Here is a 24,336-nt window from a genome sequence, read left to right on the forward strand (position 1 = left end):
TGTGAAGCAAATAGGAATGTTAGGAAATGAATGCCCCACAACCCTTCCCACAGCAGGGCTTTTGCTAACTTTAAGATCTGTGCAATAGCCATTTCTGGAATCTGAAGGGCTGTCTGGTTGGCTGTTTCAAATGTCCTTTAGCGCTGAGCCAAAGGAGGAAATTCCCAAACAGATTCTTTTATGCTGCCAACGGGATTCATGCTGTCAAGGCACTAAGCAGATAAGCAAGCAAAGAACCAGTACAAAAAACAAATAACACAGCACACTTGACTCTAGTTCAACTCAAGGCCTGTGAAAGTACTCTTCACAACTAATGAGTTAGAGAATTCTGTGAAAAGAAAGTTTGTATTTCAAAGACACTGGTGGAAATCACAGGGATGTGGCTGTAGAACACTACTGGATTTTCCAAACTAGGGCTCTGGCAGCTCCTCCTGCCTCTTCCCCCTTCCCAATATTTCTTTAAGGGAGTTCATTGTTAAAGGAATAAGGTCAAATTACTCTTTCCAACAGCTGGCAAAAACATTAGAGTGAGTTTTTCCAATTTTAAATTCCCTAATTTCAGTTCACCATAATTTATGGTATTTATCATGAAAAGTTTGGTATTTATTATTTCAGCACCTGAAGACAGTAATAATGCTGCTGCCCTTCACACAATGAGCTCAATCAACTCAATAGCTGTTGAAAATCAATCGCCCCCACATAATCCTTCCCAGCGTGTGGTAAATGAAAACCCCAAACCTAAACTTGAAGGTGTTCTTGTGAACCACAATGAACCCAGATCGAGTTCCAAGATAGGCCTCCGTGTGCACTTCAAGCTGCCTGAAGATGATAAAGGAAGTGAATCGCCACCAGAAGACGGACTTGGCACTACAAACAAAACCAGACCCAGCTATTCTCATGACAAGATAAACGGACAGCCAGTGAAAATACCAGAGCCAACATCACCATCCAAGGAACCCCCTCCAGTACTGGCTAAACCAAAGCTGTAAGTAAAAGGTATTCTAAGCCTCAGGAGCATCACTGATATTATTTAATATCTGCATTATCAAGTGTCTATTCATAGACCAAGAGATTGTTGCACTAAGGCACAAGACTCAAACATGGAACAAGCAATATCACACAGTGCTAATCTAATTAACTGTACTCTCAGAAAACATGTTCTAAAGAGATGTATATCCCTCTTGAGAAAAGCGTTCTCCAAATTTATAGAAAATACTTACCCCTTTAAGATTTATTTAATTCTACACTGTTTTCAGCTGCAAACAACAGATAACATTGCTTCTGTGCAGGCAAAATAGAAACAGGCTTTTCAGATATATCTCACTCAATTCTCAGTATGCAGTTTTGCCAAAAGCATTCATTTTCAGTCTTGCCCGCAGTTTGGGCAGGCAACTAGCTAGCAATCAGAGTCCCAAAGGCCATGCCTCATGACTGTGTCTTACAAACGTAACTTTCCTTAAAAAAAGAAAAAAGAAAAAAAAAAAAAAAAAAAGATAAAATACTTAGTGTGTGGTAATGTGAAATCAACTGAACTAAAAAGCACCCGCATGATTAGTGCACTGAGTCCAAGGGAAAAAATTTTAAACAGCTGCGTAATTCTCTTAGAGAAAAATCTCTGGAACATACACTGCAGTGTATTAAGAATCCTTTCAGCATTTTTAGAACCTCCAAAATCTAGCTTACCAAAGAGCACACTTCTTAAACAGAGAGAAGCTTAACTAAAGGCTAGGGAAGGAGTTTATAAAGTAATTCACCGATGCTCTTAAGCAGGGATGTAATTTCATAGGATGAAACATTGCAAGCAAGAAAATAACTTAACAAGTGACAGAGGAAGAACCTGGAGCAGAATTTTTTTATTATTGTTATTATTTTTGAAACCCAGCCTCACGGTCCTATTGACTTGCAGAGCTACAGTGTGTTTAAGAGGTGAGCAGAAGCAGTGTTTATGTTGGCCACAACTTGCATCTCTGCTTTCATAAACCATGATTTCTCTCAGGAAAAACCCACAAACTGTAACAAAGGAGTGCGTTCATATGCAGATGTATGTGAAGGAGACAAAAAAAAAAAAGTCAGGATTGCACAACTTCTTTCTAGTTTTGGAAGCTTGAAATTCCTGTCTTAACCAGAATTTAATGTGATTTTTGTTTAGTAAATTATAGAAACAGTAATTTCTTAAAGTAAAAAGTTTGGTTAACTTACTTGGTTTGGCAGTGCCATTTAGTTGCTGCTTCTATATTTTTCACTTTTTGAACTATTTACTCAATACTGGACAACACATTACACGATCAGTTTCTTTTAAATTTTTTTTGGGGTTTTTTGGAAGGGTAAAAGCTAGAATATTTTCTGTATGCTGTATTTCCATGTATATTTTACATTGTGGTTTATTTTATTAAGTATTTTTTTCTTAGTTGCAAAGTAGAAAAGCCTTGAATACAATATGCAGTAGATAGTATCTAAGAAATAACAATTGCATGAGCATTCTCTAATTGATCACTACTGCCTATCATCAAGTGTCAGTGTGAATTATCACAAAGCCTTATCAGCTAAAATACTGTTCTCAGAACTCACGTGAGCAGGAAACGAATAACTGCATGCAATTTCTGGCTTGCAAATTCTCATTCCAACAAACCCAGTCCTACTTTTTTTTTTTTTTTTTTTTTTTTTTTTAAACACAAGCAAAGATGTACTAAGGTAATACACAGCAGAACTGGACGATAAATATTAATATTAAATATTTTCAGGTAAAGTCTTTAATTATATTTTATATGTTGAAGTGCAAAAACCATCTTCAGCCAAATAATTTTCAAAGCACTTCGATCACTGTCCTAGCAAGGAACAAGGAGGAAGGAAAGTATAGAATCCAACTAGCATAACATTCTTCTTGTACTGTTAGAGAATGCCATTTAGCAACTTGCCCTAACTGTTATTCTATCACAGGATATAGTCTTTTCTCTTGCAGTTCACATACAGAAACATCAGAAACATAGCCAGTACATTCAAAGTTTTCACCCCGAGATATGACTAATCTTGCTCATCTTTGTTTTGTATGCAGCGATCTGACCCAGTTAAAACAGCTTCACAACCAGGTCTTGCTTGAGCAACAGCAAGTGCATCAGACATCTACAAGAGATTTGTCATTCAACACGACTTCATTGAATTCTGCTACTTCACTCAATCAACAGTCCACCTCAACCACGTACAAGCAAAGCAAAGCCTCTGTTTCACAAGCGTTCAGCTATACCCGACCTAAGCAGTTCCTACCATCGCAGACCACACCACCTATCATTTCCTCTTCTAGCTCCTCAGTAACAATATTCAGCAGCGTCTCTCAAGGAATGCAAAGAACAAATAGCAGGGAAAATATCACAGGAAATCCTCCACCTGCACAATCGAGGTCATCAGGAGGATTTACAGGCAAAAGTGAACAGTCTTCACCAAGCCCTAAAGAATCTACGGTCCCATTAACACTGTCTACATCCAGTGTAAAACAGGTTCAACCACAAAGCGTGACTCCTGCTCCTGTCTCCCCAACTGGCTGGATTCAGAATCCAGTAGCTTTCCTTAGCGCTGTGCTTCCTTCACTTCCTTCCCCACCATCAACCAATGCTATGGGGCTGCCCAGAAGCACACCAGTCACGTAAGTAGTATTAACTGTACGTGCAGAAGCAGAGACATTAAGGAAAACTAAGATGCATTTCTGTTTGAAGGTTCAGTGAAGAGCTTCCTGAAACGCGGGTCATTCATAAAATAGAGTGAGTGACATATATTCTCATTATTTCTTCTAACCTTTACATTCAGTTAAGAAGAGAGAAGTTTCTATAAAAATAAGCTTATATATTTTATTTATCTTCTCTTCAAAGCAAGATAAATTCAAGCTATAGAGAATTTTCAAGTAGATGCCTACAACAGTATGGGGGCTCAGTCAGAGATTAATAGGACTATTCTACTGGGGAAAAAAAGATTTAATGAGCTTGCAGGTTAAGTCACTGTAAGACTATTTGCCTACATCAGCTACAAAAGCATTCTTACGTATTGCAAGCACTGCGTGTTAGCACTATTGTAAGCACAACTTTTAAAAGGTACCTGGCAACATGCAATTTCCTACACATGGTAGATCTAAAGGAATAACTTATGGAAAATTATTTTTCTGGTTGCAATACTTCCTGTATTTAAGACCTCATTGAAAATCTCAGAAGAATTAATGGTTTGCACAGATATATTTTAACTGACAGCCAGCATGATTTCTTGACAAAATGACAATAGCACCATACAAGCAAATCAGGGTACTGATATGCTAGAAAGATTGTGGCCTTTACAGTTCCTTTCTCACATACAGAGTTAAAATTACTATCCTTTTTGCAGAGACTGAGTTCTGTGTTAGCATGGTTAGCATCTGTACAACTCTATTCTTACAACTCCAAATCCCGTACAAAGCGAGCAATATCTCCCACTTTACTAACGGTACACTTCCAGTTAGTGATAACCATCAGTAAGCACAGACTCCTACTTATCTTACTGATAATGCATCCATGGATCTGCAGTTACAACAGAAAATGCGCCGCCATATACACAGCATTCACCACCTTCTGTGCCAGGAAATCCTGGCTTCAAATCATTGTTGCATCCCTGCTCCATCACTTCCTAATTGCTCAGCACAGGTAGGTCATCAGAATCACTCTGTGGCACATACTTGGAATCTTTTATGCAGAACAATCCACAGGGAGATACTTTGCACAGCAATTGTCAGTCATGCCTTTTACCTAGAGCTGTTATTAAGATCTTAACTACTGGAAATCTAGAACTTTGTACTCTAGTATCATGTGACTGCTGTGTTTCAGTTCTTAAACGATAGTCTAGAGATTGCTATTTTCAGACCTCACCAAAAGAAAACATGCTACATCTACAAAATCAAAAAGAACTGCTTTATATGTGTGTCATAAAAAAGTGAGAGAAATGAAGGAAAGTGATAGAAAGTAAGTCATCACTGAAGATGTGAGATAAAAGTCAATATGAAATTGTACTAACTTACCAAATTATTGCATGATATAGGAAAACCTACTAGTTGTATAATCATGGCATTAATCCATTGCAACATTGTTCCAGGATACATCAAAACAGAACCTAGAGTTTTATTATAATACTGTAACGTTTATTCTCTTTAAAATGTATTTCATTCTTGATAGCATTAATCAGAATGAGAAACACCACAAGAATAGTACCCCCCCCCTCCCCCCCCCCTCCCCCCCCCTCCCCCCCCCCCAAAAAAAAAATTGTATATTATGCTTTGGCTTATATGGCTTATATTCAGATAACTGAATCTTAATATATCATGCAGGTGAATATATGTGTATTAGTATGCATATAAGAATGTTCTTTTAATAGCTCAACCCAGGGAGTAACAAAGAAAAATCCAAAGCCTTTGCAGTTACCAACAGATGAATCTATTCGGGAAAATAAAGCTGCACTTGTGAAGGACCTGGAAAGAAAACTACATTTCAGAGATGATACTAATCAACAAAGTAGCCAGCAGGTAAGAAAATCAAGCATTACAAAGTAATTTTTTCTTGTGAACTTTGTATGTAATGCAACTTGTGGCATAAATGGTGTTTACACAATTAAAGCTGCTATACTACTTTGCCAAGTAAGCTTTTGTGGTAAGTAGTGTTTTGGAACAGCAAAGTGAAGCTTTAAGAGGGAAATACGAGGGGATGCAGCTCTAGAGGTTTTAGTTTGTGACATTTTAGCATTTTTCATTTTGATCATCTCTATTAGAGAGTGGTAGGAATGCAAAACTCTTCTTCTCACAGAAGCACATTGGATTTCATTTTTCTACTTTGAGTTGTTAAAGCTCAAGGAAGTACTAATCAGTTCATTCTTAACTGGAAGCAATAAATGCGCCAGTCTGGGCAGTGTCTATAAAATAACAAAAATTAAAAATGAAATAATATTTTGAGGTTAAGATCACGATAAGTCAGGTTCATTCACCCTTGTAGAGTGTGCTAAGTACTTCCAGATAGCTGGTGTGGCCAGAAGCGATTACTGTTCTCACCTCAGCAGTGGAGTCCTCCATAGTCATCCCACCAGCACAGACTTAACATAGCAAGTAATGGTTTATCCTGATCTGTCATCAGTAAGGTAACTTTTCACATTTATTAGCCCTTCTGACAAGGAACATCCAAAGATAAGCAAAAAGCCATGGAACTTCTGGAATAAGTTATCCTCTCTGAACAACTGCAGTGTAATACCTGTTTTGGGTGGATTTTTTTAGCTTCGAGTAAAACAACTGGCAAGCACTGTGTTTTGCAGATGAATCACGAGTGTTACAATTTGTACTTGCTCTGGTACTAAGAGAAATTATATGGAAAGCTACTGTGAAATACTGATCGGTCTTTCAAGTTAACTGCATGATAATCTCTTCAGAAACAGTGATGACCACTAATGTCAAAGCTATCTGCTGACACAGAAGTTATTTATATACTTACTATTCCAAATGACACCAAACAAAAAACTTAATTCCAAAATCCCTGAAACGCTGAAAAAGTTTGTCTAATTTTTCTCCTCAGTGAAAGCAGTGATTATTTAAAGAGACTAGTTGTGTAGCATTGTTCAAAATTCCTACTGCTTTGCCATTTATAAAACAATCAACAATATGAGAATCACATCTTATAGAGCTGGATTTGCATTCATTTTGTTCTGTTTTTACTTCTTGTAGTTAAATTTTAAACTGAGACATTTTCATCTCATGTGTTACATGTTTGCATTAAATTGATTGTTATGATGCGAGAAAAGAACCTTATTCACTTTCTATTAAGTACAAGTGCAACTCTACTCTGTTTAAGAGATGATGGAGTTAAACATCCACTAAGAATCCTCAACTGTTGGCTTCCTTGTATCTTCTACATGCAATTTCAAAATCTCCTTCTTATAAAAAGTGTCCTATAGCATTACCTTTAGTATAACACCAAAATTCAATAGCAGCATTTGACCTCATTGACAGTATCTGCAGAGCACGTAGAGATCACCCAGAATAAAAATGCAGATGACCATGTGTGTCTTAAGGTAAAGGTATTTTTTCTGTATTACTGTATAAATTGCAGTAAAGAATGAGTGATTTACATACTGATGCTCTATTTATTATCTATCATTGCCTTCCATGCGAAGTGTTTAGCTTACAAGTCAAGATTTTCCTATGTGTCAGCATTATACACTCAGCATGGTATCTAATAATCCAGGTGTACTCCTTTTGTTTCATCCAGTACATCATTCATCACCACCACCAAAGAAATCCAGAATCAGGATGTAGTTGGTAATCTTGCTGATGTTGCATAAAACAGATTAGTCTTCAGATTTGTACAGCTATGGTAGTCAGGCAGAAATACAAATATGATTTTGCTAAGATTCTAACCTGCAGTTTTGATGAAGCACATCAATAACAAGCTGTCGTTTTTACTAGAAAAAAAAAACACCATACTTGTGACTTATGTGGATGGTAGCATATTATACTGCCAGGTAAAAATTTGTACAATTAGGAATGTTGAGAAAAAAAAGTGTGGTTCAGTTATTCTAAACATCCAAAATCACATTTGCTCAGTTCTTTCAAACAGAAGATACACTATTTGAGTATCAGTTTTATCCAATTGCAGCAAGACACAGGAGACTTAACTCAGTTTCTTCCTTGATCTGAGGACAGTCAAGTTTACAGCTTTTAACCCCCAGAAGGACAGCCTAACTTCTTGCCAGTGGGTACAGCATTATTTCAGGCTGTAGCCCAGACAATTCTTCACTAGCAGGATAGAAATCTAGAAATTCCACCTTTCAGAACAGCTTCCTGACAAGGATACTTAAGTCTGTCTCTCAGCTTTTACAGCTCAGTAACAAAAACAAAACAAAAAGTTTCAGACAGTGTGGAACAGGCCCTCACTTAGTGGGGCATTTCAGCTTAATGGTTAGGGTTGTCTAAGGAAGCTGCTAGAATTCTTCCAGTTTCTGCTGGAGAAAAAAAAGACAGATACAAAGAGGGACATGAGAGAAAGAGGACTCTCCTGCCTAGGAACTAGGACAAACACCTGGATTCTTCTCCTTGCTCCAGTGGTTATTTCAGTATTTATGCACAAAGAGAGCAATAACTTCCCCGTCCATTCATCTCTACCTCCATAATGCCTTAATAGAACGGAGCTTAGAGGTTCCTCTTGGGAACCAAGTTTGAAACAAAACATCCAAGACTCATAAGATCAGTGAGCATCCAGGCCACTGTGCTATTTGATGAGCAAGGAGCACAGCCACTATTACGTGCACTTCCCCAAATTTTCACTCTAGTCCATTGAGCCTTTCACCTTCCTTGCAAATAAGGTATCTTCACAACATTCAATCGGAATATACCACGTAAAAACAAGACTAAGCATGGGAAGAAAGGGGCAGACAATTTTAGGACATTTTGGCAAATTGAAAAAAATATATAGATCTGTAATGAAAAGTGATCATTCTAAATGGCTAAAGACATTTAGTCTTCACACAAGTGGGACAAAAAGAGGAAATTATGCTTTGTGGACAAATCCTAGAAATGAATGACATTATCTCCTTTAAAATTTGCTACACAAGTAATATACAATAGAAAACGGAGGTAAAATAAACCTCAGCATTCTGTACAATGATAAAATTAAAGGAATCAGTTGTGCAAAAATAAAGACTAAAGTATTATGCCTCTTTTAAACCATTTTTTCCCCAGAAAAAGAATATTAAGTTGTGCCCACATATCTATGTCATTTCCTGTGAAGAACATCACATGGCACTGCTCTTTGGTGTGTTATGTAAGACCCAGACTGCCTTACTTTTAGGGCAAAGAGTAAAGCTATAGCTGTTTAGAAAATAATGCCGTTATTCCCAGCCACCATATGTATATTCTTTACTTCTGCTAATGAATACTTCACAATTAATTTGAGAGTTGAATGTATACAGGGTTTGTCCAAAAATTTTTATATCATTAAATAGCATGGCCTCTAAAACTGTATGCAGAACCTAGTTGATCACACAGACCACATCACCACTAACACTACAACACAGAATCATTTCCTTGTAGTTCCCATACTAAGTCAGCATCAGAAAGGTCTCAAGAATCACAAAGAAGTCTGTTCCTTGGAGCATAATAATTATACTTAATTCAAGCATTCCAAAAATCCTGCTCAAAAATATACCCATCATATACTGAAGACAGCAAATGCAGGTAATTTTGGACTATAGGTGGGAATTAAGTCTCATGGAATCCTTACTGAAGCTTGTTTGCTCTAAACTAGAAATGAAAAGGGATTTAAGAACCCAAAGAAATTATGAGACCCTGGTATTAATAGGCTTAAACTCCCAATAATCATAGCAGTGAGTACTTAAACAATCACTTGCAGATGGCTTCTCGAGACCTTGATCTAATCAACAAAGTACAGATACTTTCATTTCTGGTAAGGATCCTGGCTTGAAGAACTCATCACCTAGGGGAGGAATCTTGAGCTGCTCATGCTCTCAAGCTGATAAGCTCATGGCAGTTGGAGAAATAAACTTAATTTGCCTTTTCTTCTGTTTTCATCTTGTTCAATCACTTTGAGCTGATCTGTATTTTGACAATTGTCTGTGTACCACAGATGAATAGCTAGATTCTTCAAGTATTCATATTCACATGTGGATACTATGACATTTGTGCTCTGTGCCATGTAAGAAGACCAAAATAAATCATTTCCAAGTAATAAATTGCTTGAGTGATAATGATCAGTGATTAGCTGTTTTTTATCCTGACTTCCAGGGCAGTGGTATGGGGGAAGACATAGAGGGAACCCAAACTAAAAAGGAGACTTCAGTCAAAAGACTTTAAAGCCAAGTTGTTACAGCTTGGAAAAAGACACTTAGATGCAATATATGCCAGCTTCTTAGACAAATTGTTAACTGGATTTAGAATAATTCTGCCAAAAAGCCAATCTAATATAAGTTACAACACTGAGATTGAACTGGGGAACTTGTATGGAATTGGCAATGAGTGGTAATCAGAATAAAACCTTTATATAGTGTATCTGAATCATCATTCAATAAAACTTCTCTAACCTTTACATCAGTAGTAATTTCCACGATTACTTGACCGCAACATTTTTACATTTCACAGAAGTTGCCAAAATGTAGCTGGCTCTCTATGTTTTTGACCCAGAAGCAGAGCTGGAACCTTTGTACTCATTCCCTTAGTCTCTTCAGTATGCTGAACTCTAGCCCAGTATTAACAACGTACCCACTGACCAAATTGATTTGTTCTGTTCTTGTTCACTTGACAAAACACTTGTGTAAATCACATCAGCACACTTTGCCCTACTACGCTTATGTAAACATATTCAGAAATAGTTTTATGGCTTATGTGATGAAAACAGTTCTTCAGAAAGCCGTATTAACAGGCATATTCTATCCTTGATAATCCTAGAAGGCAATCTATCACCTATGAAAAAAAATTATGAAGATTATGTTCCGTATGCATTTCTCCTTATTTCAGGGATTTCTGTTCTTTAAAGGAAGTTTAATGTAACTGCTTTGATCTATGTATGCTGGTGTTAAAATTTTAAACAGCAGTGTTAATTTAGCCTTGTTGGTTTATGTGAAAACATACAAACACATGTATGCACACTATCAACACATTTAAAAGACTAAGAGTGAAGTATAAATATAATACACTGCAAGAATCCTAATATTTTACAATAAAAAATGTTATATGTGCCCTTGATTATAAGTCCTTAAAACAGGCAGTCCAAACACATGCAGTCAGCCCATATAATTCCCAGGCCAGAAACTGTCTTTTCATCTGCATGAAAAGATAATCATTCTTGTGGCTTCCATAGACGAAGATGCAGAAGCCAGTGAGAAGAGCCCAGTGTTGATGGAGACAACCTGTTTCAGTGCCTTATCATCAATAATTTCTTCCTTATTTTTAATACTTTTATATCTTCATTCATTTTATTCTAATCTGAGCTCAGAGGCCTTATAAGAGTGTAAAGTCACCATGGATTTACTGTGTCTAGTTTCTGAGGTGACAGATTTGTGGGTTACCTCACCTCCTGTTCATCAGCCCTGCTGCCCTTGAAAAGTACTTAGCAGTACCGAAGTTCTAGACATAACAAGTTAGAAACATAAAGCCAGATATGGCATTTCTGATATAATTATGCTATCATATCAGCAATATCCAGAAATAGTTACACAATTGTTAAAGGTTCTTTACATAAAGAGAACTAACACATTTAAACAGGTAGGCTACCACACCTGCTATATTTTATCATGTGACTGATCATTGGTTGAAGGGAAAGAGAGAAAGAGATTATATCTAGCTTAATTAGTCCTTAATTAGCGTACACATTTCCAAAGGCCACACAGCATGTGAAAGCACTGAAAATAATTTTGTTCTTAGAATTATGTATAGAATCAATAGGTACTATTGGCTGACCCAGGGAAAAAAAATATCCTCTGTCAGAAGAAATTTTTTTTCCACAGACTTTGCTCTCTGCTGCTAAGGAGTGCATGAGCAATGTGAAGGAATATATTTAAAAGTTCTCAAGGGAGTGGAAGGGAAAAAGCCTCCAAATATGTTTTCCAGTACATTGGCTGCCACAAAATTTACATCTGAATTACTTAGTTTATGGGAGACTAGAATCAAAATATGGCTGCAGTACCTTCTGGTGACCAAGATGTTTCTTAAAACATAGGAGTCACTCCCAGATTCTTACTTGATTCTTCCTTCCTGAAAACATGCAGACCTTTTCTTAGTATCAAGGCTAAAAGACTGATTGCTTAACTTTCCCCTTAGAACACTATAACTGGCTCTTGCTATCTAAAGGGAAAAATGATCGTATTGGTTGAACAGAAATCAGATTTTTACTGTCTTGACTGATATCAAAATTTGATCTATTAAAGTGATTTTTTGAGCTATGCTGTGTGAAACAAACAAAAAAAGATCAACATTTGAAACTTAATTGTTTCAAATCGTTTGCTGACCAGCAGCAGCTGATCTGCCCACAGAGCAAACAAAGCCTACCAAGAAAGTGGATGGTACCACCTAGTGGCTGACTTCCACTCTGTCGTGAATGTCTTACACGTTCACACAGATTTTATTTTTTATTTTTTTTAATGACTTAAGTAAGATATTCTCGCAGCTGTCTGTGTTAGTGTAACTAAGAAACATCCGCTCCCACACAAGTCCATTCAGGACTATCTGTAGTGCTTCACAATGCCCAGGATAAATACAGGTATGGTATTACAAACTGAACCTGGTAGTTAATGCGAAGATTAATGTCATAGCAACACATTTAATCAAATGTTTCTTGGTCTTGACATGAGACCTTCTAGTGCAGAACAGCGCTGCTAAGAATGAGAGTGTCTAGATGACATCAAGGGATTATGGAAGATGCTCATAATAACAAAAAACTATCTGGAAGAGGTCATTTATACAGAGATATACTAGTGTCCTATCTATTCAGTGCTCTAAGGGTTTACGGGCTTACGTTTTGCTTTCTCTGCTACAGCAGTTAGGAACTTGTCAGGTTTTATCCTGAAGGTAAAGTACTCCAAAAACATTTGACATTTTTGCCAGCTTTCTCTTTTAGTAGGTATGCTATGCCTTATTTAGCTCTCAATTGAAATACGTAGCAGTATTCATTTAAATAACTAGCAGGTGACTAATTTTTGAGTTCCTTAAAAATTCTGTTTCAAAGTTCTTTTTTTGATCGATGGTGTAAAACTATTTAGACTTTTCTTGGGAATTTTGAGAAATGATTTTTTTTTTTTTTACTGCCTTAGAATATACTTAGTTTCATTAGTTAAATTTCACAGACTCCAAATGCAGTGAGAATCCACATCTGCAGAATAAATTCAGACTTTTTCAGAAGTCTTAGTTTTATAGGCTTTTTTATTTTCACCCATTTATTGTTAATCCAAAAGTGCAAATGACTGAAAATACCACATAACATGACTCATCTTGTTCAGATGCTATGCCTCTCACTCTGCAGGAATACAGGATTTCAAGTTTTGAGCAGAGGCTGATGAATGAAATAGAATTTCGCCTTGAACGTACCCCTGTGGATGAATCAGATGATGAAATTCAGCATGAGGAAATCCCTACAGGCAAATACATAGCGCCCATCTTTGACAAGAGACTCAAGCATTTCCGGGTCATGGAAGGATCTCCTATCACATTCACTTGCAAAATTGTTGGGATACCTGTTCCCAAGGTAAGTCATTCTCAACATTAGCAGTAAAGGAATAATAATAAAAAAAAAAAAAATCAACCACCTGATATTTCCTGCACATCTCTGGAAAGTTGCATTGGGAAGAACATATTTCTGTGAAGAGAGCTCTAACGCAAGTTATTTCCCCCAAACTGCTAAAGTAGCAATACCTGCTCCTGAGCCTGGATGCACTGTATGGACTGCATCACAACCACATTACTTCAAGACAATGTCATAAAAACAAAAAAAAACTTCTTGAAAAGATGAGAGCTGATCTGAGGTAACCAAAAGAGCCTGACAATCCCAGCTGTATGAAGGAGCCATACACCTTTCTCAGTTCAGCCTGGAATCATTTTATTTCACATTGTGACCCATCTGTAAGTTTTTTTTAAAGATTCTAAAATTTGTACAAGCAACTGGCAAGATCCTGTCATGTTTTTAATCTGTTGCTACGGTCACTATTTCACTTCAGAGCAAGCATAAGCCACTGTTTTTTCCCCTCATCAGATATACTGGTTCAAGGATGGCAAGCAGATTTCAAAGAAAAACACGCATTTCAAAATGAGCAGAGAAGAAGATGGAACATGTTCTTTACATATTGAAGCTTCTACTAATGATGACGATGGCAACTATACTATTATGGCTGCAAACCCACAAGTAAGGCATTTTATTTTCCTCCTTTAAAAACACTTGCTTTGTGTATATGTTAGGAACATAGATCAGGCCATCTAGTCTGAGTGGCGACCATATCAAAATTCAGATTTTTCAGATTCTTCAATCACTAAGGGCATTTCTTCACATAGTAACTCCTGTCCTACTTCTGACATCCTCACCCTGCCATTGCATTCAGATATCTTTTGAGATATGGTGACAAGGCAGTCATAATGTTTCAGGCAGAAAGGGTAGAGCAAGGAAAAACAAATAAAATCAAGTCTGAAATCCTTACTAAACAACTATTCTTTATCTAGGCTGCAAAAATATGGAACTGCAAATAGTCTTCTGCTCCAAACTACTCCCCTTCACTCTGTGCTAGTTCAGCTTGCTATTTAGTAGTACAGACAACTACATCAGGCTGCTTCTTCCAGTTGAAGTTTTCCCCTGAATTCTAAATTATACTTCCACCCAACTATTCCTCAGTTTCCACATGGCTGCACAGACAAAAAAAATTACACTAGTACAAAGTCAGTATCAGACAGTACCTGTGGAAATACAGCAGCAGGAACAAACAAGTAGGGACAGATGCTACTTAAGGTGGTGTAATGCTGTAATGTGATAGAAAGCACAGCAATGATAGCACCATAGCAAAGTTCTAGGCTGCAGTAAGGATATGCTCAAATGCAGCAGCTTCGGGCACAGAAATAAAGGAAACAAGCTCCTTACCATTAGAAAGCCTCAGGTACACAGGGATCTCTATCAAGGTACCCCCCCCACCTCCACTGCAAACCCTTAAATAAAGTCTGGGAAGCAGTGGATCCTGGCTCCATCTGTTCTCAGGTTACTCAGGTGGACTGCATGCACCTCAGCTCCCCTGGGTTGGCCCTGCCTTCCCACCAGGTGCTCAATCACTGGCTCAAGCCGTGACTTAGCATTTCCACTACAGCTGATTTACATAGAGTTGTTGCCAAATGTATTGTTGCAGACTTGAAGAGTTGGAGGAACACATCACTCTAAGCAGACAAAGGGACCCCTGCCTTATCTGCAGTCCAACGCACGTTGATAGAACTTGCTTCTAAAAAGCAATTATACTTATTTTGCACATAATGAAAATAAATTCTAATGCATTGTAAATATTAAATATTTGTGCTTTACAATTGAATGAACTATTAACCAACTATTAATTCTTTTTCCAATGTGATTTGCAGGGAAGAGTAAGTTGTTCAGGCCACTTGATGGTTCAGAGTATCCCTGTTCGGGGCCGACTATCAACACTTCAGCCTCACAGGTAAAGGCATTCAAAATAAGTGGCAGCTATATCTCAACACGTTCTATTTCATTTCTCAACCCAAGTGTGAAAATAATGGCAGCATTTCCCTCCCAGTATCTCAGTTCTAGAAAGTAACGTTTTTGAAGGTCATCTTCAAACAGTGGGGTAAGCTATTATTTCACTTGTTGCACTGGAGTTAGAGGAAAGGGTTGGATTAGAAAGATGAAATTCAGCCAAAAAAGGCAAAAAGAAAGAAAGAGCAGCTTGGAAACCCAATGATACTATATGATATAGTTCATTTGATAATCTCTCTAAATAGAAAATATCCAATATTCAATCGTAATGTAATTTTAAATTACAATCTATGCATTTTTGTCTGCCCTTTAATTTAGCTCAAGCTATCTTCATGCTCTTCTACAATTTTCTTCTTTATTCAACATTAAAGAAGGATTTGGCTTCCAAATGTATACACACAGTTTTTGTGTTGTAGAGCACGCTCCCGGGTGCCAGAAGGAGGAGACAAAGAAGCAGTTCAAGAACGCTTTTTCAGGCCCTACTTTCTACAGGCTCCAGGTGACATGGTAGCACATGAAGGGCGACTTTGCAGGCTGGATTGTAAGGTATTAACTCTACTCTCTGTTCTTTTTTATTTTTTTTATCCCTGCTTCTATATGTGTATTGTTAAGTATTTTAATTGCTAGCATGATCACTTTATGTTAAAGTTTTAATACTTCCAAGTTTAAAATTATGTCTTATTGCCATTCTCTCTGAACTGATTCAGGGGATTTCTTTTCAGTACATGCTATATGGTATGAAGAATGCAAAGAATACAATCCCCAAAAAACAAAGGTTCAGTTAGGGGGTTGTTCAGACTGCTAGATTTGTTCACTATGTCCTTTGTCTGTATTTCCAGATTCTTGAACTTAATCCATAATAACATAAATTCACAAGAAAAGAGTGTTCAGCACATTGTGTTCTGTTCAAAATAGTGTTCCCATTGTATTAGACTGAAGATTAATACTCCTGAAAAAGAGGGAACAAAGCCCAGTTCATTTTATGCTTCCCTAGCTTGAAACATCCCAATTTACATATTCAAATCCCCACATAACAGAGTTGTTACAGGTTACAGTATGCATAATGAGCATCCACTTATTAAGCAATATAAAGAAATTTGTCTGCTCCAACAGAGATTGGTAGTTCCTCTATATCCCAGTAGCACAAACAAGAAGGTGGTGGTAGTGCTGACCCTGACCTCTTTGAAGCTCCAAAATGTCTCCTACTCTGAAGAGAGTAGAAGCTATAGAACAGATGTTAATACTTCCCTGAAGATGAATAAGGTCAATTACTACTTAATTTATAATGTGAAGTTTGCCAGGGAATGTGCCAAAGAATTTAGCTATTCTTAGCTCTGCTATCCAGGCAGAGCTTGTGAAGCCTTAAAGCATGTCTGGTATTGCACAGACCTGGAAGAAAGCAGTCCTCGTTCAGGCAAATTCCACTTCCTTCTTTCCCTAGTTTGTAGAGTATTGTATGCAAATAAATATTTTGGACATGAGCAAGTACTTTTATCTGTTAGAAAGATCTTGAAAAGTATAATACAGTCTACTTTCTAAAATGCTTCATCTTGTTACAAAGCATGCAGCTTAACAGCTACAAATAACCTATATTTTTCACCAAAAATTATGAAATACAAAGACATTTGTATAAAATACTTTATAATGTCTGTTAAATTGAATGGGTTTGATTTATAATCATTTACAACCAAATTACAACCAAAAAAGTAGCATATGCTTAGGATGGAATCTGATTATATAATCAAGTTTTGTCCTTTCTGACTAAGAAAAATATGGGCATTGCAATGTATGTTTCTCCTGAGATTTGTTTTTCGCTTTTATCCTTTTTGGAACTAATCAGCAAAAAACAGAAGCTGACACATTATTCAGATTGCATCTGAATTCAAGCTCACCCATTAACTTAATAAAATATGCCAGTTTGACATTTGCCTCTATCTATTTCATTGCCTGTTAGGTGAGTGGATTACCAACGCCAGACCTGACGTGGCTTCTGAATGGCAAACCTGTGCTACCAGACGGTACCCACAAGATGCTGGTCAGAGAGACTGGAGTTCACTCTTTGCTTATTGATCCTCTCTCACAAAATGATGCTGGAACTTATACTTGCCTTGCCACTAATAAAACAGGACAAAATTCATTTAGTCTGGAGCTGACTGTTGTAGGTAAGAATCATTGGAAAACTACTCACAGTACTGCTGTTATTTTCAGAAATCCCCTGCCTAATCTATCTACCGAAAAGTATAAAAAAATATTTAATTCACTTATAGTGGAGCTGTTAAAGAGCAGTGTTACAGCTGCAGGAGGCAAATGGACCTGGTAGGTACATTCCTATTACTAGCAGAGGGCTGTAAGAATTCTGAATCTTCATTATTTTACTTCTCTTGCCTTGGAAAAATAACATTCTTAATTTTCTTCACAGAAAATGCCAAGAATCTGAATTCATAAAATATGCATAGTCTTCTAGATGCCTTTCCCAGTTTCATTGATTTTAACAGTATATTTGAATAATAGAAATTCAAATTTGAGTGTTTTTCTATCATAAAGCCTTGCAAGGTGTAAGCTATTGAAACCAATAGATTGGGCATTAATTTCCTGCTATGGTAGTAGGTTTAGACCCAATGCCTACATACATGCATACATTCTTTAATGAACAACAGCTCTGCATGTTACTTGTTTTATGTTCTCTTACAGAGCCTACAGTCATGGCTTTTCACTTTCCTTCCACTATCGCATTAAAAAAATTGCAGCCTATTTCACTACCACAGTTTTTTATTTCATTCTTCTACATTGTTCAATGACAATCAGAATCAGAATACAGTATCTATTGTTCACTAGTTCTGTTTCTTTTTCCAGCAAAGGAAGTAAAAAAAGCTCCCATGTTTTTGGAGAAGCTTCAGAACTGTGGTGTTCCTGAAGGGTACCCAGTCAGATTAGAGTGCAGGGTGGTGGGAATGCCACCTCCTGTGTTTTACTGGAAGAAGGATAATGAAACCATCCCATCAAACAGAGAGAGAATGAGGTACTGTAACAGCATATCCATAACTGAAGTTTCTTGTAGCCAGACCAACTGTTTTTATCACACAGCTTTTTACTGAAACAGGTGTTGCTCTTCTTAAAACTATTTCTCCCACATAACGTTTTAAAATGCTGGCTTCGCTGTGTGACATGAAGAGCTATGTCCTTGGTACAGAAAAAGGCATGGAGCATAATGTGCCAGTGCCTCAGAGGGTAGCAATAAGCCTTTTGGGCCACAGGCGTGATAAATATCTTGTTATTGAATTTATTACAGTATTTTTTCATGGGCTTTAGCAGCTTCTTTGCTCTCTAAACTATTTTTTCCCCAGTTAAGCTCTAAATATAAATGAATTCAAACTCAACAATTAGATTATGGCATGAATGCTACACAGCATGGAATAACTGAGAGCTTAGCACATCAGATATGGAAGTCGATAACAAAGCTTGGTCACAAACACAGGCAAAGGCTTTGATCCTCTCTTAAAAGATGCAACAGTGATCAGGTTCAGCTCTTCCATTCAAATACATTGATATTTTTTATTTTTCAAAAAACTTATTAGTGTTTGCAGCTGTGATTAAAAAAATTGTTTGTTTGCTTAAAATGGTTGATACTTCAGCACAAATATGATTTTAGTTGGCTCCAACTACTGATCTTATGCAGACATTGGCCGTTTGCTATCAACTACAAAAAGCACTACATTTTCACATATGTAGCCTGCAGTCTCTCTGCAAAGAAAGCTGACTCAGCAGCAGCATTTGTTGTGACAGGAAAGTTTACTTGATCCAATCTTCCAGTGAGTTTTGGGCTCCTCACTACAAGAAAGACGTTGAGGTGCTGGAGTGTATCCAGAGAAGGGCAACGAAGGTATGAAGGGTGTGGAGCATATGCCTTATGGGGAGTGGCTGAAGGAACTGGGATTGTTTAGTCTGGAGAGGAAAGAGGTTCGGGTCAGACCTTATCGCTCTCTACAACGCCCTGAAAGGAGGTTGTGACAAGGGAGTTGGTTTCTTCTCTCAGGTAACAGCAACGGGATGAGAGGTAATGGCCTCAAGTTATGCCAGGGAAGGTTCAGGTTGCATATTAGGAAAAAATTCTTTCCACAAGCGTGGTCAAATATTGGAATAGGCTGCTCAGAGAAGTGCTAGTCACTATCCCTGGAGGTTCAAAAAGCACGTAGATGTCATGCTTAGGGACATGGGTTAGTGGGAATGGTGGTGATGGGTTGACAGTTAGACTAGATGATCTTAGAGGACTTTTCCAACCTTAATGATTCTATGGATCCAAAAGACCTTCTTTTGTATTAAGATATAGACACTCATGACTTTCTGTACTACTCTGTCTTAGCATAAAGCAAATTATGTAGTGCTGATAGCAGAGGCTGAATGTTCCTGTTATTAGGAGCTGCCTAATGCACAAATTGTCCTCTTTACCTGAAATTTTGTATTTTGGCATTTCATTCCAGTTTACATGAAAGCATAATGTCAAATTTCAAAACATCCTCCAATTTCAAACATGCTGATGTGCTTATCTCCCACTTCTTCCCTTATATCGAGGGAAACATTTGAACTGATAAGACAACCAACCACAGCCTGGAGAACAGAGGAACCTCAGTTCTCTGACATACTATCAAATGTTATTTTTTCCTGAGAACTGTGGCCAAAAAGTCACAGTCTACTTAAGAGCAAATGAAGAAGAGGCAATAATGAAACAAATTTCACTCTGAATGTTGTCCAAATTAATCTTCGATTAATTAATTTTGCCTTTCAGGCATTTCTCTTGGAATGGAAAAGGGTGCCATGAGGAAATTTGACTAGCTCTGATTACTGTTGTGAAAATACCACAACTTTGTACAAATGTTATTCTTCTAGATTCTGTGCTTGAAAAAAAGATACAGTATGACTCACCAGCAGCTTTGCTGGGGCTTATTTCACTGGAATTCAATAAGCAATTCCAATATTAGCACATACAGAATAAAAACACCATGGCTTTTCACAGCTGAAAGGAGCAAGAATAGATTTCAGCTGCTCAGATTATTGTCTGGGGCTATCCTGGAAGTCTATTGAGTGTAAAGGTCACAGTCTGTTCTTTAGGAACAGAAGTTGTGATTTTTTTATTTCATAGCGGATATACATATTGCAAAATCTCAGAGATGACATGCTCCTGACAAATTCTAAGCCTAAAAAACTTGTTTTCCCAGCATGCACCAAGATACAACAGGGTATGTCTGCCTTCTGATTCAGCCTGCCAGGAAAGCAGATGCTGGCTGGTATACCTTGTCTGCAAAAAACGAAGCTGGTATTGTCTCTTGTACTGCTAGACTTGACATATATGGTAAGTACTGGCTAGTAAATAAATCAGAATTTATTTTCAGTGACAGTCCTAGCTCTCAACTAATTCTTTGCTCTTACGTTCCCAGTTTTGCCATGGATTAGACATTACGCTATCACTGCATGGCTCCATTTTAACATGGCCACCAGGAGGAGATAGAACAATGCAGTTAAATTATGAGATTACTTGCCATTCAACTGATGTGGGACAGGAGAAACGTTGTACAATATTTTTTACTTCTGCTTTCCACCTTTCACAGACACATAGAAGTACAATAAATGTGTATTCAGATTAAACCTTACCTCTGTTCCTTTAGAGGCAAATAGTAGTGCTTCTGCACTGAGCTGAGAAAGAATAACAAATTGCACATTTAAAAGCCCCTTCTTTCAGGGAGCCTAAGTAATGCAAGCTAGCTAAGATGGTAATGTGCTGATTGAAGACTCAGAACGCTTAAGCCTAGTTCAAGAACTATGGCACAATATTTAACTTCTCTGTATCTATGCAAGATGCATATACTAGCTAAGGTAATTTGTATACATCAACAAAAAAAAACTTTGATTACTTAAGCAATAAAAATAAAAAGAAGACAGGGTTATATCCATGCCCTCAAAAATAGTTTTCAATCTTGCTTTTTTATTAAAAAAAAAAAAAGTGGAATAATAAAACTTATCAGGGATAACCGTAGGTCATCAGCGCATCTCTGTACGTTTTCTGCCATCTTGTGGTGACACAAACAACAGTAATTCAATAATCAAGAGAGCTGAGCAGAGATTGATTCAAAAGCAAACATACAAAATGAAAAGTAATTCCCCAGGTGTCTAAATGTGGGGAGACAGAAGTTAAGGTTTTATATGAAGGATGAACACTAAAAGCCAAAAAAAAAGAAAAAAAGGGAGGGGGGGGGGAGGAGTCAGAAATGTGTCCTGATTCCAGCTGTATTTTCTTAAGAGTCTACATGTCTTGTATGCCAGAATGACAGAAAGTACTTTTCTTCATGCTATTTCAAGTGAAGGTGTGCTCTAGTATTTACAGTTCTGTTTGTAAAGAATGAAGTACAATAGTGAGAGTATTGATTTCAAAAATAAATACCACCAGAAGAAAAGCCAGAAAGAAAAGTCCTCCAAGGAATGGAATAGTACAGAATGATAGTTACTTCCCATTTGTTTATCTCTGCTCATGCTGTAATGTGTCTTTTCTTTTGCTTGCAAGAGCTTGGAGAAAGCTTACAGATTAAATGGTTCATTTGTGGACTTACTGAAATTCATGTAAACGTTCCTATTGAATTGAAAAGGGGTGGAAATTTGTCTATTAATATTTTAATAAAAGTACTCAATGTAAACTATACAGATGGCAATATTTGAAGGAACAGACTCTAAGACAGGGAACAAACTGCTGTGCTCCCTTCGAGGATGTTGGAAGGAACTTAGCAGTTGTGCACGTTGACTTCTGTTGTTTCATTGCTAATTTATTCAGAGGTTTATGCAGCCTGTTCTGTTTTTGTTGCTTCAGCTCAGTGGCATCATCAAATTCCACAACAAATAAAGCTTCGACCTGGGAGTAGCCGGTATGCAAACCTTACTGGCCAAGGACTCGACATGTATTCTGGCTTCCCAGCTACTGAAAGCCCTGTGTTGTTTTCATCCCCAACTCAAAAGATGGTGGAAAGCGATGAACTTTGAAACGGACAGATGAACAATGGTTCCAGTTACACTTGCAGAAATACTAGAACTGAAAAAAATAAAGAGGTACAAGTCAAGATGCTCAAGGTTTACAAGCAACCTCTTTGTAATTAAGTGTACTGCTGCTGCAGATTTTGCAAGTAACATATACAAGACTTCTGCATAGTATTTTTCTGCAGGATAATTGTGGTATGGAGTGTTGTGCAATAAATTCAGTACTGTGTAGTTTGCTAAGAATTACATAGTAAACATAGTTTTCAGCACTTAAAAGCCAATACCACTTCTACTGCTAGAATTAAAGCTACCCTCCTGTAGCAAGCTACATTAAGGATTGATGATGTTTTGCTGGAATACTGCCCAGTGAAAACACTGATATTACAATAACAATAATCCTGAATGAGGGTAAACAACATGACTTTGAATGTAATTCTAAAAATTAAAAAAAAAAAAGCCAGATAATCACAAAGCACAAGTACAAGGAAAAAGATGTAACTCATTTTTATATATGATTAAGCCAGATAGACTTATAATTGCTGAACTCAAGTCTAGATAAGTATAGAATTCCATGTAGGTACAGCTGTATACCTTATATATTTATATTTGTGTGCGTGTGTATACTCCATGAACTGTGTACTCATGGCATAATGATCATAAAGTAAGGTATAGGACATGTGCCCAGGGCTCTAACATAGGACACTAATCTTCCTGTAGTCTGAAGCATGTTCTGTAGAACTCGTAGCTGAAACTATTTTCCAGATGTGCTTTGTATTTTATTTTTTTTTTTTTCCTTACACTGGTAGCAATTCTCTGCTTTTGAACATAAACTCATACCAAGCTTGTAACTTCAGAGTTTTCAAATATCAGTCTCTTTCTTCCCATTTTTAATGTGACTGAAAGAAAAGTATCTACCATATACCTCATTTTTTCCTCTAACTGAAAAGGAATTATGATCTGCTGGAAATCAGCAATTTCATCAATATTTAGGAAACAATGACAAGTATGGCATCTACTGTTAAGACAGAAAATTTCATTAATAGACAAAAATCTATGGACTTAAATTCTACTATAAATAATAGGAGTATATAAGAATCTAATGAAGATGCAACAGAAGGTGTTAAGAACACTTAATTGATTTAAATACATTTAGCATCTGCACAGTTGTACAGCATTTAGAATCTGTGACTAAGATTATTTCTTGCCTCTTTAAGTTACTGTTATTCCTCTTCTTTGGACAAGTAAAATTAAAAGATGAAAAATGAAAAGAAAAATTAACAGATACTATCGGGTTAGATCCTATTTGGACTTCTTGCAAAGTTAAAAGTGTAACTTAACTTACAAATGCAAAGAAAACAATGAGGAATTATCTTAAGAACAGAAGGATACTGGATATGGACAGAGACTTGAGAAAGAGAAAGCCTTTCATTCCTGATTTCCTACAAAAGCAACTTAATGATATCACTGACTCTTAGTTCCCTGAAGATTCATGGGAAGTGAATATACTGTACTATTCCATTTCCTATGTGAGTACCATAACGCACATCACAAAACCACCATAATATAAACTCACCATTATAACTTCCCTGCTTTTGTTAGAAATCTCAGGTATGATTCACCCCAGACTGAGCAGATCAGGAAGCTAAAACATATTCTTATCCTGATAGACAATACCAGAAACAGTTACTTCAGTGAGAAAGGAGAAATGCCAGTTGTTGCTGATGTTGTATCTCCTTTCCAGCAAGTAAGATACAACTAATTGGTATGAAAAGCAGTATGTTAACTCAAGTGGATTTCAGTTACGAGGTGCTCAGTGTAAGACAAACTGTGGGCCTCTGGAATAGAGAAACCCTTATTCCTCTACTCTTCACTTGTTTTCAGGATGGCTCAGTTAGTCAAAGTTGGTTTAAAAAAAAATAGTAAAATAATAATTTTAAAATTCCCATGTTTGTAAATATGCTTGAGAAAATAATCCAAAGAAAGTTATTGGATTTTATTTAATTCAGTGCTGTTGGGAAAGATGAGAGGAAATTAAGACATGAAAGATCTAATTCCAGTCTTTTCATTACTTCATGTCAGAACTGAA

At 37.0% G+C, this 24,336-nt stretch overlaps 1 protein-coding gene across 5 annotated transcripts in view; it reads left to right on the forward strand.

Moving 5' to 3' along the window:
- MYPN (myopalladin) overlaps positions 1-22,775 on the forward strand; it is a 66,095-nt gene extending 43,320 nt beyond the window's left edge. For 2 of the 5 annotated variants that reach the window (XM_048943752.1, XM_048943751.1), the window contains exons 10-21: positions 616-985; positions 3,053-3,637; positions 3,708-3,752; positions 5,383-5,530; positions 13,017-13,238; positions 13,743-13,892; positions 15,098-15,177; positions 15,650-15,779; positions 17,188-17,395; positions 18,069-18,252; positions 20,447-20,580; positions 22,087-22,775. In XM_048943752.1, coding sequence (XP_048799709.1) covers positions 616-985; positions 3,053-3,637; positions 3,708-3,752; positions 5,383-5,530; positions 13,017-13,238; positions 13,743-13,892; positions 15,098-15,177; positions 15,650-15,779; positions 17,188-17,395; positions 18,069-18,252; positions 20,447-20,580; positions 22,087-22,256 — 2,426 coding nt within the window. In that variant the 3' untranslated portion in view covers positions 22,257-22,775. The remainder of the gene's footprint in view (positions 1-615; positions 986-3,052; positions 3,638-3,707; positions 3,753-5,382; positions 5,531-13,016; positions 13,239-13,742; positions 13,893-15,097; positions 15,178-15,649; positions 15,780-17,187; positions 17,396-18,068; positions 18,253-20,446; positions 20,581-22,086) is intronic. The other 3 variants (XM_048943753.1, XM_048943754.1, XM_048943755.1) reach the window with 3 other exon arrangements.
- The last annotated feature ends 1,561 nt before the right edge of the window (positions 22,776-24,336 follow it).

This window comes from Lagopus muta, chromosome 5 (assembly GCF_023343835.1).
Source record: "Lagopus muta isolate bLagMut1 chromosome 5, bLagMut1 primary, whole genome shotgun sequence".
In the NCBI taxonomy this organism is placed as follows: Eukaryota; Metazoa; Chordata; class Aves; order Galliformes; family Phasianidae; genus Lagopus; species Lagopus muta.